The sequence below is a fragment of the Uloborus diversus genome, chromosome 1 (assembly GCF_026930045.1).
Source record: "Uloborus diversus isolate 005 chromosome 1, Udiv.v.3.1, whole genome shotgun sequence".
NCBI classification, from domain to species: Eukaryota; Metazoa; Arthropoda; class Arachnida; order Araneae; family Uloboridae; genus Uloborus; species Uloborus diversus.
In genome coordinates this window covers 9,216,745-9,234,366 of record NC_072731.1, presented here as the reverse complement: position 1 = coordinate 9,234,366, position 17,622 = coordinate 9,216,745, and the positions used below count along the sequence as shown (strand labels likewise).

Here is a 17,622-nt window from a genome sequence, read left to right as displayed (position 1 = left end):
AAGCGATTGAAGAAATTTGCGACTTGCAGCTGCAATACATGCGTCGCAATCACAAAGCACTCTCTGTTTTAATAACGAGACTTTTGAAAACTTTCACCCGTCGCTGCGCTTTTGTTGCGATGCGTGTATTAGAACTACTACGGGCCGTAACTTTTAACAAGTGCTCTAAATATTTCTTAAAAACTAAAATTTTGAGTAAAATCATCTTTGTGTAAAAAATTTGTGTCCTGTTTTGCATCCATCAGTTTCTGGCTTTGTGTGCATGTAGCGCATCAGCGACCATAAACTCCTTCTTATTCTTTGCTTTTTATCCTCACCTCTCACACCCCTTAGATTTTTGCTCAAGAGCTTGGATTCACTCTATAGGCATACATGTATATAAAGCGTATATACTCGTGAATACATAAATGTACTTTTCTCCGCACACACCCCACCACTTAGCTGTAAGTCTTAGGTTCCACCGCACATATATGTACTGGTGTATACACGTAAATGTACTTATATACGTCTTTTCGGGTTTTTAATTGTGTTCACACGTATACATGCGTATATACTCGTGCTTCCATATATACATGTATATACATGAGTAGACACGTACAAACACGCACTGGATGCATCCACGAATTAACTCGTGTACACCCGTATATACATTTATGTACACTTATGTATATACCCATATGTACACTTGTACATATATGCGTATATACGTCTACTATACATGTAACTTCTCAGATATGCACGGTATCTACCCATTTATGAACGTGATTACTCATGTTTACACGACACGTATATACTCGTGAATACATACATATATTAGTGCATATACTTGTAACCATAAAAATAACTGAAATATACAAATATTAGGGTCATTTAATATGGTTTTGCATTTATTCTTAACTATGACCACTTTCCCCCATGCTATGACCACTTTCCCCCATCCCATGGGGTAAAGTGGTCATAAATACAAAGGGAAAAGACAGCGTTATAAAGCTAATTAAATCAATATTTTTTTTTCTAAACTTCAATGTACCGTGTTCTTTAATGATGCAATGTTAAAACACAACAAAAAAAGTTGAAGTGTTTAAATAATTTGTTGTATTTATTATCCACCAAAAATGAAAACCTGCGATTTTATGACCACTTTACCCCACCAGACCCTATCTAATATATAGAAGAAAGTATTGGATTCGTGCAAATTTTCGAATTTCGAATTTTGACGGATTCGAACGTTTTGAGGTGTGCTGAGTCCATTTCGACCATTTTTGGAAAATGTCTGCCTGTCTGTATGTGTGTGTGTATGTGTGTGTGTATGTGTGTCACGTCTGTGTGTGACCAGTTTTTTGTGGCCGCTCTACAACAAAAACTACCGCATGAAATCGAACGAAATTCGGTACACATATGTGCCCCTATGTGAACTTGTGCCCATTAGTTTTTGGCGCGAATTCCTCCAAGGGGGGTGGAGCAATGGGACGTTTTTCGAGTTACGCGTGCTTGCTATTACTCAGGAAGTAACTGGCGGAATCAAACAAAATTTGGTCCATATGTTGGTATTAACAGGAACAGGTGCTGATTCAATTTTGGTGTCAATAACGCAAACGGGGGTTGAGCTATAGAACGTTTTTTGTCGTCAATTGTGACTGCTGTATCTCAAGAAATAATGAACGGAATGAAAGAAAAATTTATCGGCAAGTAGCCCTTAGTGGGTATAAGAACTGATTTTATTTTTGTGTCAACAGCTAAAAAGGGGGGGTAGCGCAATCACCCGTTCTTTTTTTCCATTTTGAGTGTCCTATCTCAAGAAGTAATGCTACGTTCTGGTTGAAATTTGGAATATATGTGAATCCATGTGTAAACAGGCTTTGGTTCAATTTTGACGCCGATCGCTCCAAGAGGTGTTGATTTTTTTTTTTTTTTTGCGAATAAAAATATTTTTATTAATGCAACAATAAGAAAGATAAATCGTAATAGATTGTCGTCTGCGTATTTCTCGTGATTTTAATTGTATGGAAATGATAGGAAATATTATCTCAATGATTTAAAATTTTTAACTGTTGCCATCTTATGTTTGTTAACAAATAAAATATTTGTAATTAATTCAAGCAAGGCTTTTAAAAAAACTTTCAATTTTCGCTCTTTGCTTTGCTTTTGCAATAATTCAGACATTGGGATAGTCGTCAAGTTTTTGCATGTGTAATTTTGTTTTTGTTGGGAATATTGCTTCCTCGTCAAGCATGGGGAGGGATCAGAAAATAATAAAAAAAAATTAATTTGAATTTTGACATCTTGAATTCAAATTATGTTTTTCGCAATCACGAGTGTGTGTATGTAGGCATGTGTGTTTGTGTGTGTGTGGGGGGGGGGTGTTTGTGTGTACGGGTATGTGTGTTTGTGTCTGTGTGCTGGCATAAGTGTGGGGGGGTATGTGTATGTGTGTAGGCATTTGTGTTTGTGTCTGTGTGCAGGCAGGAATGTGTGGGTAGTTGTGTGTATGTGTGTGTATGTATGCGTGTGTGTTTGTGTAAGTATGGGTAGGTGTATGTGTGTGTAGATGTATGTGTGTATGTGTTTGTGTGTGTGTATGTGTGCGTGTGTGTGTAGTTGTGTATGTATGCGCGTGTGTGTAGGACATGGATGCAACCTGAAGACGGCTTTCGCTATAGGTGCTGCATCGTGAGGAGCCCGCCTGTCCACGGTGATGGTGCAGAGGGTGGCGGTGGGAAAAATCAAAGGAACGTCAAAAACGGTCAAATGAAAGCAATAAGCAATCGTGATTGCTCAAAAAAAGAAAAATATAGAAGAAAGTTTCGTGATGGCCACAACATACTAGTTTTTATGTGGTGGTGGTGTGATCGCTTCCTTTTGAGGGGGGGGGGGGGACACATTCACCCTTAGTTTTATTTACCCATGTTTTGTAGCATTTTTTAAAATAAATTTTCTGTTTAGTTTGTTCCTTAAGTTTTGTTGTTTTTTCTACCAGTACTTACATGTTCTTTACTTAATTGCTATGTTGGGCCTTTTTCGGTTAAAGATTTTTTAGATTGTATTTGTGTTTTAATAGAAATTGAATTAATATCTCTTTTGAATGGTTAATACAGATTTAACTTAAATATGCTTGTTAATTTTATACACAGAACTGGTTACATCAATTGATTCCGATCCGTCGGTCGAAATGCGATCCGAAAACTGCTGGAAACGACTGTCCGTTTTCGAAAGGTATAGGCAATTTTTTACTTTAACTATTTGATCGCCAGAAAAAAGTCTTTGTTCAGTAGAAATATTATTCTAAACAATCGGGACCGAACCCCATTCGGATAATTAGAACCAGAAAATATTCTATTAAAAAAAATAATTGAGTTTATGTGATGTTACTTAGTTGTAAAATATTTTATTCAAAATGAAATAACAAAGTAAAATTGCAAAATTACTGAATAATTATTTGAAAATGTGTGTGGGAATGATATTAAACTAAAAAATTATAATTTAAAATTGAATGAATAGAAAAATGAAATAAAAATGAATTATAAAAAAAATTCTAAACAAAATTTTCAGAATTTATAAAAATTCTCCCCCAAATTCAAAAAAATCCCCTCTGGAATCTGAAGTAAAGGGGGACATTCCCCCCTAGAAATTGAACCTTATTTCAAACCCTGTTATATATACATTTAATTGAAAGTAACTTGCCTTTGTATTGTAATTGTCAATTTAGCAGTGCATCCTGTATGCTTTGAAGGACCATCCCCAGAAACTCTTCTGTCTGTCTTATGCACACAGCGATAGCTGATTTTGTATTTATTAAATCTCCCTGATTTCGGATATGTTGTTGCAACACGCCAAGTACTTTTTGTATCTTCACTGTATTGCTGTAATCAGTTAGCATATTTAAGTTAAATCTGTATAAGCCATTCAAAAGAGAAATTAATTCAATTTCTATTAAAAATCAAATACAATCTAAAAAATTAACCTAAAAAGGCCCAACATAGCAATTAAGTAAAGAATATGTAAGTACTGGTGGAAAAAACAACAAAACTAAACAGAAAATTAATTTTAAAAAATGCTACAAAACATGGGTAAATAAAACTAAGGGTGAAGGTGTTCTCCCCCCCCCCCAAAAGGAAGCGATCACACCACCACCACATAAAAAAAATCATTGGCATATATATATGTGTGTGTCTCTGTGTGTGTTTTACAAAAAAAAATAAATAAATAAATAAATAAATTAAATAAATAAATAAATAAACTAGAACGCCTATTGGAGTACTTTTGTAAAAGAGCTGTTCTGACTTACATTTCACACTATATATATGTACTCCCCCCCCCGAATACTGCGTATAATGTTATCTAATTGATATAGTTGTATCAATTAGAGCCCGTTGATTAAATTATTAATTACAACGTTAAACCTTTAGGCACATGAATTGTCACATTTTTAAAAAATTCCAATAATTTAAATCGGCTGTTCTGTCCCTTTAATAACATTTTTTTTCGGGATTATCCGCAATTAAATTAAGAAAAAAAATTTAAAACTTACATTTGCAGCATTTTCATCAGTGATTTCTTTTACTCTGAAAGTTAAATTTTCGTTTTGATCGTTTGTAATATTAATATTTGAATAAGTAAAGCCGGATGGTAAGCTATCCATGGTTAAAACTTCAAAAGACACAAGACATTTTTCAAAAGAGCGCAAAAAATATGATGAAAAAGTAGTAGCGCCATCTATCGAGCACGGGTGAAACCAAGCCGTAGCGTGGATTACAGAATTACCGCTTGGGAACGGTCAATATGCATCATTTCCATACAATTAAAATCACGAGAAATACGCAGACGACAATCTATTACGATTTATCTTTCTTATTGTTGCATTAATAAAAATATTTTTATTCGCAAAAAAAAAAAAAAAATCAACACCTCTTGGAGCGATCGGCGTCAAAATTGAACCAAAGCCTGTTTACACATGGATTCACATATATTCCAAATTTCAACCAGAACGTAGCATTACTTCTTGAGATAGGGCACTCAAAATGGAAGAAAAGAACGGGCGATTGCGCTACCCCCTTTTTAGCTGTTGACACCAAAATAAAATCAGCAATTATACCCACTAAGGGCTACTTGTCAAAAAATTTTGTTTGATTCCGTTCGTTATTTCTTGAGATACAGCAGTCACAATTGACGACAAAAAACGTTCTATAGCTCAACCCCCCTTTGAGTTATTGACACCAAAATTGAATCAGCACCTGCTCCTGTTAATGACAACATATGGACCAAATTTTGTTTGATTCCGCCAGTTACTTCCTGAGGAATAGCAAGCACGCGTAACTCAAAAAACGTCCCATTGCTCCACCCCCCTTGGAGGAATTCGCGCCAAAAACCAATGGGCACAAGTTCACATACGGACACATATGTGTACCAAATTTCGTTCGATTTCATGCGGTAGTTTTTGCTGTAGAGCGGCCACAAAAAACTGGTCACACACAGACGTGACACACATACATACACACACACATACATACATACACACACACACACACAGACAGACAGACAGACGTTTTCCAAAAATAGTCGAAATGAACTCAGCACACCTCAAAACGTTCGAATCCGTCAAAATTCGAAATTCGAAAATTTGCACGAATCCAATACTTTCTTCTATATATTAGATATAGAAGAAAGTAAAAATTAAACAACCCAACGAAACCACGGCGCCATAAAGCCGACTACTACCGGCGCCGGTCTGCTCAATTGCATCTCCCGAGAGCCCCAGTTAGAAAAAGCGCCCAGTTTCCTCTTTTTTATCTTAACTTTTGAATAGTTATTGTGTACAAAATTCATTAAAATCTTAAGAAAAACGCACGTTAATTGTTAGACTGACATCAGTTTTCACTTATCTGCTTCAATACTCTTAAAACTAGCCGTTACAAAATTATGACTTTTATTTTCTTTTTCATTTTTTGCTGCCCGCAAAAAGTACTATGCCTTTTACTTTTTTTTCTGCCCCCAACTTTTAAGCCCCAATCGCTGCCTCTGCCCATTACCACCCTTTTAATTCCAAGAAACAGTGATAAGGAAATGACGGGGGTAGGGGGGTGGAATATCAGTTGTGGAGGATGAAAAGCTTTGTAAAGCAAGCAGTTACTAAGATATTCTGTGAAAAGAAAAAAAACCGGAAGTGCTACGATTGCAAGGGAAATTTTTTGTGAAATAACTGTCCGTTATTCGGAGTGTCCGTTATTCAGAGTGAATTACATGGAATGGCCTATATTGAGGGACTGGAACTTGCAAAAATGTCCGTTAATTAGAGGTGTCCGTTATTCGGGAGTGTCCGTTAAGGGAGGTTTCACTATAGTATAAAGTTTAGGTTTCTTCTACAGGGCTTTCCATACATGATGTCGCACTTGTTTCAACACATTTGACCCCCTTTAAAAAAGTGTCACACTTTATCTTATCCCTCCATTCTCCCTGCGTTACATTACGCTATACTGTATTATACACTTTGCTATGAAAATGTTCTTATTTCAACCAAAATGTGGGACATTTACACTTATTCTACACCCTCGCTCCCGCTCGTCAAAAACTATCACAAGTTTACGAACTCTCCTCCCCTTATCAAAGCGGGACATTTGTGGATGATCCCAAGCTCCTCACGGGTTAGGGGTTGTCCACAAATAATGTCACGCTACGAAGGAATGGATTTGTGAAATAGTGACATTTTATAACGAGAGGGAGGTGGTAATAAGAATTGCGACAACACATTTTTTTAACACCATGCTGATGAAAAGCAGGGTGGCTGGGTTAAAGGAAAGGGGGGGGGGGTGAGGTCAAGCGTGATTTTTTGTGACAGAGAGGGAGGGGATCAGAGTATAAGAGAGCCAAGTCGGGCCTCTTGTCAGTTTTGTCGCCAGGCCCCTCCCGCACCCTAAAAAAAGAAACGAAAAGGGGGAAAAGATAAAAAGGGAAGGAATAAAAAAGGGGGGAGAAAAGAAAAGGGGAAAAGAAAAAGGAAAAAATAAGACAAAAAGGGGGGTGAGAGAAAAAAAAATCAAAATTGCTTACTAGGAAACAATTGACTCTTAAGTACCACAGCAGTAAATACCAAAAGAGTAAATTTTACTTCATCTTTACGTTTCCCCTAATTAGGAGTTTTCCCCCTTTTTCTTTCTTTTTTTTTGCGTCAGTCTCCCCCCCCCTCCCCCAAAGCCCGGGACAATAGTTTCCGACTAGGCTGACATGATTTCTCGTCGGGCCGGGAGGGGACTCAAATTGGTTTTACAGCAGTGTGGCATGATTTTTGGACAGCAACTAATTTGTGTCGAACAAAAGCAGTGAAATATTTGAAATGCGTTAAAATAAACCTTACCTCCCATATCGCCTTGAAGTCGCGTTGTTCGATGCGCAGGAGTTCGCAATGTTCGTTCGTAACCACAGTAGCACTGTGTGGATTGTTGTCCAATATGGACTCGCCGAAAGCTGTGCCGATACCGAGTGTGCATAATGTCACTGTATCCTGGGGGAAAAAAAGTTTATTAGTCATCAAAATATAATTTCCCGCAAAAGAACTGTACAAAAGAAATATAAACTAGAAGCTTAGCCGGTACCACTATATGAGCAAAACTTCACGGTCAATCTTCTCGAACTCTTTTGGTCTTTGAAACAGAAAATATTTGAGAAACGATTTTTTTTTTTTTTTTTTTCAAAATTAAAATCACTTTTATGCTTTCTTTGGTGACATTAGAGGTTGGGACTTATCAAGGAAATTTGTCGAAATTGAAGTCTTTAAAAAGCAATTTTAGGCTATCTTTGGATACGTGGAGATAATGGGGAAGGTTCAGGAGCGCTGTTCGGAAAGCTTTTCAACTGATCTGAAAAATTTGTAAATGTAAGCTGTATCTGTGGTGTCAGGCCTCCCCCTCCAACAAAGACTGGATTTCCCTCCCGAAATATTTTTAACACTTGAAATCAATTTCAATCTATCTTTGATTGCGTTAGAGAGAATAGGGGAAGAAGAATAGGGGAGAGAACGTTCGGGAGCTCTCTAGAAATTTTCCGATGCTAAAGTTTCAAAAAAGCAATTGTAGGTTATAGTTGACAGCATAAATTTCCAACTATTTCCAAAAATGTTGGGAAGTCAGATGGTTTTCCCGTCTCCCTATGAAACGTTTTGAAAATGACGTCCTAAAAACGCGGTTTTAGCCGTTGTTTGACAGACAACGTCATGAGAGAGAGTTAAGAAGGGGGTTTCCCATCCAAAATCTTTTTTCGAAACTGTTGCTCATTTTACGCTCTTCATCACTGAAAAAAGTAACTTGTGTGGTCTTCTCTCAGAAATTTCTAAAAACGAAATTTGGAACTAACCATGATGACGTTAGGTGATTTCGTGCATATTTGGGGTACTTACCTTAGAATTTTTATGAAATTTAAGTTTCAAAAACCCAACTTTAAATCTATTATTTTTTAAGTTGGATGCGATGGGGATTTTAAAGCTCGAAGTTAATGTCTTTAATCTTTAATCACGTTACAGGAAGGGTCAGGGGCGGATCTAGAGGGGGACCATGGTTCTCCCAAAGCCTTGTGATTGTAGGATTTTTTTAAAAATAAAAAAAAACGAAAATATTATGAGAAAATAACAAAATTTCACACATGTTTTTTACATTAAAAGAAATTTCGGCCTTAATTGTGAGAGAAATTATCTCTCTCCTTGAAAAAGAACTATTATTCCCAAAATTTTGCTCCTTCGTTTACATCATAACTTGATTCCAACTTTAGACACTTGGACGTTCTCTAAATGCTGTTGTCCTCAGAGTCACCTATATTGCTTATGAGACCAAAAAGAGCCTAAATTTGCGTATTTATGGCTTTAATTTCGAAATTTTTCGGAGGGAGAGCTCACGAATCCAATACGTGCAAAAATAGCTTAGAATTAGATTTTTAGAGCCGCTAAGGCAAATATTTTTAGGAAGGGAGGATTCCAAACACGCACACACCCTCACTCTCCCTTTAGAATCATTCATTTTAATACAGTTTCTCGAGAGTTTGTTCAAAAATTTTGGATGGCCCCTCCCAAAATTATCGGCTAGATCGCCACTGGGGAAGGGTCAGGGCTTGACCGCCCTCAGGAATTCGTTGGTACTGAAACTTTAAAAACTCAATATTAGACTAAAAGATGAGATGTGATGGGTGTTATCTGAATTTTAAATTTTAGTCATGGTTTTGAAAATGTTTATAAATTTTACGCCTTTTCTCAATTGCTAAACGTATGAAAACGGAGACCTCTGAGAATACCAATTCAATCTCAAAAAAACACATTCGCTTTTTATTGTGTTCTTAAACGGTAAATCCACTTCTCACCATATATCACACTAAGATATACGATGTGGTTCAAATTTCAGATGATGCTCGTGAAAATTTTCGTCTTATGAGCGGCAAAAGTTGGAAAAACTTAGCATCGAAAAAAAATTGCGGGATTGGAAATTCCGCAGGATTTGGCTCTTGATCCCGCGGGATTAATCCCGCTAAATATCATGCGGGATCCCGCGGGATTCGGGATCGAGATTGGAACCCCTATTTTTTTTTTGCATATCACAAAGAAATTTACTCGAAAAAATATATGTATCTATTATGTGTATTTTTACAAATACATAGTAATGTCCAGTTTTACTTGTAAAAATTAAACTCTTTACAGTCGGACCCCGATTTAAAGAACCTCTATTTCACGAATTTCGCGATTTAGCGAATTTTTCTTTTTTTCCGACTAAAATGAAGGCAAAACCCCTAATATCGAATAATAAACAACGAAATAAGAAATTATTTTAACAACCGAAGATTTTTTTTTTTTCTTTTTGTTAATTTGAGTTAGGAAATATTGGATTGTTTTCCGAAGAAGAAAAAGACTTTTCTTAAAATCAGTCATTTTTGATGAGCGAGGGCGAGGGGGCAACCAACGAATAGTGATTCTGATGCAGAAAGCAATAGTGAAACTCACATTAAAACTTATTTTTTCAAAAGCTTTACATGGCCCGGAAACTGTAAAAACATATCTCATGCACATGCTGCAGAGGAGACAGTATTTTCTTCCCTCTATAAAGTCGGAAGAGAACTATTTCGAGTCAAGTATCAAGGAAATTGTCAAACATCTACTACTCAGTTTTTTTAAATTTCAAATTAATCAGTGTGTAATAAGTCGTGGAATGCTGAATAAAAAGTGTACTTTTTTCTAATTATGGATATTTTTGCGCAGGGGGTTATTAGGGGTTTTAGGTAAGGTAAGTGCATTAAAAAAAATCACACGCCGCTATTACAAATAACCCCGATTTAACGTATAAAAGTTAAATCGGGGTCCTACTGGATAATGATTTTAAATATTATTTATTATTTAATAAAATTGCGTACGTAGACTACAAAACATGAACAAACATTTATTAGATCTACAACGGTCTTTAAATAGAACCTGGATTCAGTAAAAATATAAATGCTAAAATTAATGACGAAAATCTTAAAAAGAAATCCAAACCAAAGACCACGCTTAATAGCAGATTTAAATTTACCAGAAAACGATTTCCCAATGATAAAACACCAATACTAATAAATGGTGCTGCCATCTATAAGTGGATACTGAAACAATTTAACTGCCGTTTTTGCCACATTTGTTCTTGCCCAAGGGCTCTGATTGGGATATTTTGCAAAACCCAAGATTTAGCTCATCCAATTCCCAAGATCAGACAAATTCAAATAAAAGTTCTTATTCACTTATTACGTAATTGCTAATAATCTAATAGGTTAATTATTAATCCAGCAAACGATAAACTGAAAAATCGTGTTAAAAATACTAAAATTTAATCTCTAAATAATTATTTCTTCCGAACAATTTCCTGAAAATGGTGTAAAAATAGTCTACTGAAAGAAAAAATCGTTGTGTCAATCTCTTCACGTGGTACAATTACACAGATAGTACAAGATGGGCAGGAAAGGTGGGGAAAATAACATATTGGGTTAGAGCGGATATATATATATTTTTTTTAATCTCTTTAAAAATTTTAAACTATGTGCATGCTAGATCGCTTATCCATAAAACTTGATTTTAGAGGCAAACATTGCTTTACCCTTAAAATATTTAATAAATTTATATTTTTCATGATTACACCCAAACCCGAAATTTCGAGAGAGAAAAAAGCAGGAATGCAAGGTCGCTATTCAAAACCCGACCTCATGTCCAGACAGTCGTATTTATTACACATAATAGTTTAAACTGCTCTTTTTATGTTTCAGGAATGCCGGTTAAGATTTAGTGAGGGATATGGAGTAGAATTATTTTGGCAAAAATTCAGGTATTATATTTTCTTAGTGATATTCAAAAGAAACAAATGTTTGTAAAGTTGTGACTTTTGACATACTATAATAAAAGAATTTCAAAAAAAAAAAAAAAAAATTGGTTTTCCCAGAAATTTTTTACTTGTTAAATTCTTGAACGGATTTTTTTTTTTTTTTTTTTTATTTCATAGCAGTACGTTAGTGCGAAAATTCCATTTGAAATGGATACTTTTTTAAAAAAAGATCAATAGTATTTTGTGTGTGTGCGTACTTTTACACATTTTACGATGTGCATGTTTCAAGTTTCTTACACTATTATGGGACTCATAGCCCATTATTTTTAAATAAAACTCTCTTAGTACTCCCGAGCAGTGGCGTCACTACGGGGGGGGGGGCAGACCGCACCAGGTGCCACCCGTCCGGGGGTGATACCTAAAGTAGAATTCAAAGTCAAAAAATAATAGGAAGCTAAAATGTATTTTTCAAACTACAATTTCGAAAATTTTTTGGCGGAACATTTTTTTTGTGTGTGTGTGTGTTTGTGGGAGGAGGGGGGGGGGGTCACACCAAAAATTACCGAACTGCAGATACAATGGGCTAATGTGCATAGGAGCTGGCGTGCTGATTGGCAGCAGGTCTTCTTTTCTGACGAATCCCGCTTCAATTTGTGGCACTATAATGGCCGAGCTCGTGTCAGGCGTATGCCGGTGAACGGAACATTCCGGAGTGCATTATCGAACGTTACAGTGGACGAATACTCGGAGTTATGGTTTGGGGTGCCATAGCATATCATGGACGATCACAATTGATGCGAATTGTGGGCAATTTGAACAGTACCCGATACATAAACGAAATTTTACAGCCCCACAGCTATTCCTTTTCTGCAAGGATCGCCAGGGGCTGTATTCCAGCTGGATAATGCCCGTCCACATGTCGCCAGGACTATCAAATCCTACCTTGATTCGCAGCAGGTACAGCTTTTTCCTTGGCCTGCATATTCCCCGGTTATGTCACCGATTGAACATATGTGGGATTTCGTTGGGCGGCGTCTAACTCGTGATCAGCGTCCTGTTGCTTCGACAAACGAACTTTGGTTGAGCATACAAACAATATGGGCCGCAGGCAGATATTCAAACTCTGTTTCACAACATGCCGAGTCGTGCAGCAGCTCTTATTGCGACGCGTGGTGGCCACACAAAATACTAATTTCTATCCCTTTTTATAGTTTGTTTGATTTGAAAATGTAATTATTTATTTCTACCATTACCACTCAACTGTGTATTGAATTTCATTCAACTATGATGCTTCCGTCATGGTGTTGCAATTTTCACAAACAGGAGTGTACATTTAAAAGAAGTTGTTACAAATTTAAAACGTTAGGATCATAAATGATGTCACACTCTTTTTCAACCTATCTGACCCTTCGTCACACACAAAGTATCACTCTTCACCTTACCCCTTGTCAAGTGAAATAACATAAGCTACTACTTGTATCCCAGAAACATTTATATATCTTACATTTAATTTTTGAACTTGAACTACAGTAGAACTCCAATTCTCCGAATCCACGCTCATCCGACCCTCGTTTATCCAGATCGCCGGATCAGGTGGCGAAAGAAATTTTAACTCGAAGTTTTTGTAACAAGATTTGCAAAGTGTAATTTCATTTTACCTTTTTCAAAAAGATGTTTCGCAAATTTCTGGTAGTAAAGTATTCTTTAGCAGTATTCTCGAAGTTATATACCTTTATAGTATTCTCGTAACTTAATAAAGTGCTAAAAATATATACATAAATAAAATGCTTTGTAAATTTATAAAACATTCCATACAAAGTTAAGAGTATTTTCACAAAATCTTTCTCTAATTAAAACCGCAATTTTTGGGGAGAAAAAAGACATTAAATTTCATTTTAAGATTGCAATTGTGTTTGAGTACTTAAACAAAAAGGTAATTAAAGGAATCGAAGCAATCTTTTATTGCATTTAGAAGAGTTTGCCACTTTTTATTAAATAAGAAAATAAACGTCATACTATTAATCATCTATTTTGAAAGTGGTACCACGTAAGATTATTAATGGAAATGTCGACCGGCTTGTTAAAGCAAATGTTTTAACAACCTTATCGTAAGTTCATTATCTTCCCTCCAACATTAACACTTTCAGTTTAAAGCCATTAATGTTGATATTTCCATAGCCACTATCTTTTATCTCTCATAGCGTGCTCCTAGTAGTTGACGCTTCCGCTGTTCCATTGTGATCAACGAACCCGACTTCCTGTAGTTATTTAACGCTGGAGTAATTAAATGAGAGAAATTCTCTGTTCAGGCGTTGGATGGCAGTGAGGCAAATAACGCTAGTTAAGTAATGACCGGTAACCGTTTCAATGTCGAAATATCTAGATCTGGTTGAAATAATAGGAACAAAAGAATATAAATCATCGCTGATCACTAGAGCTGCACCACTGAACAATCCTTTAAAATTGTACAATCCCTTCGAACTATATAATCCCATCAGAAACAGAAATTCAAGAATTGTACGCCTCATCTTGCAACGTAAACACAACGTTTTCTTTCATAACACGTATTCATATTATATTTATTTAAAAAAAATCAATTTGAATTTTGACATCTTGAATTCAAATTATGTCTTTCGCAATCACGAGTGTGTATGTAGGCGTGTGTATATGTGTGTGTGTGTAGGCGTGTGTTTGTGTCTGTGTGCAGACATGAATGTGTGTGTATGTATGTGTGTGTATATATGTGTGTGTGTATATATGTGTGTGTATGTATATGTGTGTGTATGTATGTGTGTGCAGGCGTGTGTTTGTGTCTGTGTGCAGACATGAGTGTGTGTATGTATGTGTGTATGTGTATGTATGTGTGTGTATGTATGTATATGTGTGTATGTATGTGTGTGTAGACGTGTGTTTGTGCCTGTGTGCAGGCATGAATGTGTGTGTATGTATGTATATGTGTGTGTGCATGTATGTATGCGTGTGTATGTGTGTGTATGTATTAGTGTTTATGTATGTATGGTGGTGTGTGGGTGTGTGCACTCATGTGTGTGTAGTTGTGTATGTATGTGTGTGTATGTGTAGGTTTGTAGTGTAGGTGTGTGTAACTATGCGTGTGTGTGTACTATATGGACGCAACCTGGAGACGGTTTTCCTTAGAGGAGCGGCATCGCGAGGCCGGTCGACGCTGGTGCTGCAGTTGGAGGCGGGGGGGGGGGGGAAATAAAATCATAGGACATCAAAACAGTCAAATGAAAGAAATAAGCAATTTGTGATTGCTCAAAAAAAAAAAACTCTGAAGTTCAATGTAATAACAAGATCAACCTTGAAAAACAAAGTCTTTACCATACATTCAACAGCATATCTTAATTCGTCATGACAACTTCGTCAAATGGGCACAAAACACAGGTGATGCATAACAATTGATTTAATGTCCTCTTCAAACTTCTAAAGTCATTGAGGCTTTGTTTCACATCGTACAACAGTTACGTCGTCATGTCATGTACTGCTTTAAGTGTCACAAGTATCACTCTGAATAGGAAAATTGAACAGCGCAAAAATATTCTTATCTACCATTTCGGTTGACATCTTTAATCGACTTTTAAGACGAAGGTCAATCATTAATGAAAGATCACAATTCAATAACGACTGCTTCTTGCTTATGATATTAATTTCATCTCTAATTAAAAAAGCTATACTAGCATAATACCGGATAAAGGAGATTCAACTGCACTTCATTATATGATGCGTGATGGTTCCTTATAATTGAATACATTTAAATTAAAAGTCAAACTTAAATATTCAGGGAGACAAGTCTTACTTCAGCAAATAGATTGAGAAATTAAATAAAAAAAAGGCTTATACAACAGACACGAGGACTCTTAAGAAAAAACTTTTTTGGCGTCAAACGTGTAGAAACTTTTCTTCGGCTTTTCAAATCGACTTTTTGATGCCTTAAACGAACGTCAATTAGATGTCCCTTAAAATATTTATTTTAAATTGGCTTATAGCAATTGTTTCAATGTTACATTTTCTAGGATATTGCCCACAATAAAATAGCACTTCCTTTCATCATATCTGTTGGTCCTTTTGCGAAATATTGTACTTTCTAACATTAGTAACGTTTGATTGAGAAATAAAACAATATTTTTGCTCTGAAAAAAATTAAAAAAAACCAACGTTGCCAAAAGTCTAAATATTGAAACGTATTATCACACGCACGGATTTTGAGGTTACAAGGAAGATTTTATTAAAATGTTTGTATCAATTTCCTTGCCTTATAATGTGATACGAGGAACATTTGCGAGTCATATGACTTTTCATATCATTGCATATTATGACAACCAACTAATGTAGCCACATATTTTTAGACTGAGGTTCAACTGAGAAATCCTGGGTAGCTCTTTGCACTTCTACGCCACAGACTTGAGTTCAGTTCCCGTGATGGGCACGGTCGACTCAGCCTTTCATCCCTTCAATGAGTCGATAAAATAAGTACCAAGCGTGCTTGGGAACTAGACACTGAGGGTTCTGCGTTCGGCTGACCACTAAATCAGAACTTCTGCCTTGCACCCCAGAACCCTCTGTCACGAAAACTGAGATGGCCACAGTTGGCTTTGGCCCTTACTGACTGCTGCGCTACTGAGTTTAGTTTAGATCTTCAAATAGTTCTTATATGTATTAATATCATCAAAATATAATTGACAATTTGGCTAAAAAGTACACGTTCTGACCAGTAAAAGGTACGATAGCCTATTATTGAAAAAATATAAATAATTAGCAATCAAAAGATCATAATAAAAAGGGCAGTTTGGACGCAAATATTATTTGCCCTAGTATCCCCGTTATCGAAATATGAGGTCTTAAAGTGCCGAAATTTCAAGAGACGTAGTCTTCAATTTCTCGCAAAGTCTTTAACATTTCATCTGAATTTAAAACCTTATATCCTACTAGCATTACCCGTACTGCGATGTCCATGTTAAGGATTTAAAGGATGTCCGTTAAATAAAAAAAATCCAGCCCCCCCCCTTCCCCTTTTGATGTAAAATTACAATTTATTTTCAAAAACCTATCAAAGTATCTTTGGAATTTAAAACTATTCGCAAAAACACATAGAAAGATTGACAGTAGCATTGAAACTCAAAATAATCTTTCAACTGTACAGTTTATCGCTTAACGCGCCAAGCAACCACGCTACTGTAACCCTGCCGTTCAGCGAGTAAAGCGGTTTCTTTCTGCATTTGAGTACTACGACAAATCAAACTATTTACTCATTAGCTAATTCGCTAATTCAGCTAATTAGCTAACTCAGCTGAATTAGCTATACTCATAGCTAACTCAGATAAGTTACTATTTTCAACTATAAGAACAAAAAAAATTGATTGAAAAAATCAGGAAAACAAAACCTAATGGAAAAATCCTACAAATAGCCTATAGCCTTCCTCAATAAATGAACTATTCAGCACAAAATAAATCTTTCAGTTTGAACCAGTAGTTCCTAAGGTTAGCGCGATCAAACAAACTCTTCAGCTTTTTATAATTAGTTAACTAATAAAAAAATGATACGTAAATATACCTACCTACATACATACATATATTTACAAAATTTTAGCATCTTTTAGGATTTTCTCTGAAAAGTACCCTCGAGATTTGCTTGATGGCTAACTCGAACCTAAAAACACTGGATCGCGACGCCTGCACTTTCAGTGCGAGCCACCGTGGCTACGTATATTCTGCGTTCCAAGCATTTTATGTTATAATGTAAATTTTCTCATTTTCATAATATTTTCCATTGCTGCTCCACTCCTTTTAGACATAGCGTGATGCTATATAGCCTTAGACCTTTCTCAATGAATTGAATATTCAACACAAAAATAATTTTTCAATTCGAGCCAGTAGTTCCTGAAATTAGCGCGTTCAAACAAACTGTACTGCTTTATATTATTCGTATAGAAGAGCAAATAATTTAAGAGTTAAAAAACGCTCTTTCTCGTCGCCTCAGAGCAACAGTAGGATATATTAGTGTTATTCCTGAGATTAGATGCCTTCGTGTTGCTTTGAATCGACGATATGCTTTTTCGATTGTTAACATATTTTTACTATCTTTTACAGAAAAGGAAGTATTGTATTTACGAAAAAATTTTCACTGAAAAATCGGCCTTAATTTTCATTTTGCTCACCCCCAAATGAATGTTGAGTTTTTTTTCGACCCGACCACACGTAAATATGTACCTAAGAACGTATAGACGCCCTCAAGAAACGTTAAAATATCCATTTTAACGTTTCCTGAATCAATTACAACGAGTTTTCTCGTGAC

The 17,622-nt window shown here is 35.9% G+C and overlaps 1 protein-coding gene across 1 annotated transcript in view; it reads right to left on the bottom strand.

The window, feature by feature from the left end:
- LOC129227930 (rap guanine nucleotide exchange factor 4-like) overlaps nt 1–17,622 on the bottom strand; it is a 196,090-nt gene that overhangs the window by 146,974 nt on the left and 31,494 nt on the right. The window contains exon 2 of the mRNA XM_054862554.1: nt 7,349–7,495. Within this exon, the coding sequence (XP_054718529.1) occupies nt 7,349–7,495 (147 nt within the window). The remainder of the gene's footprint in view (nt 1–7,348; nt 7,496–17,622) is intronic.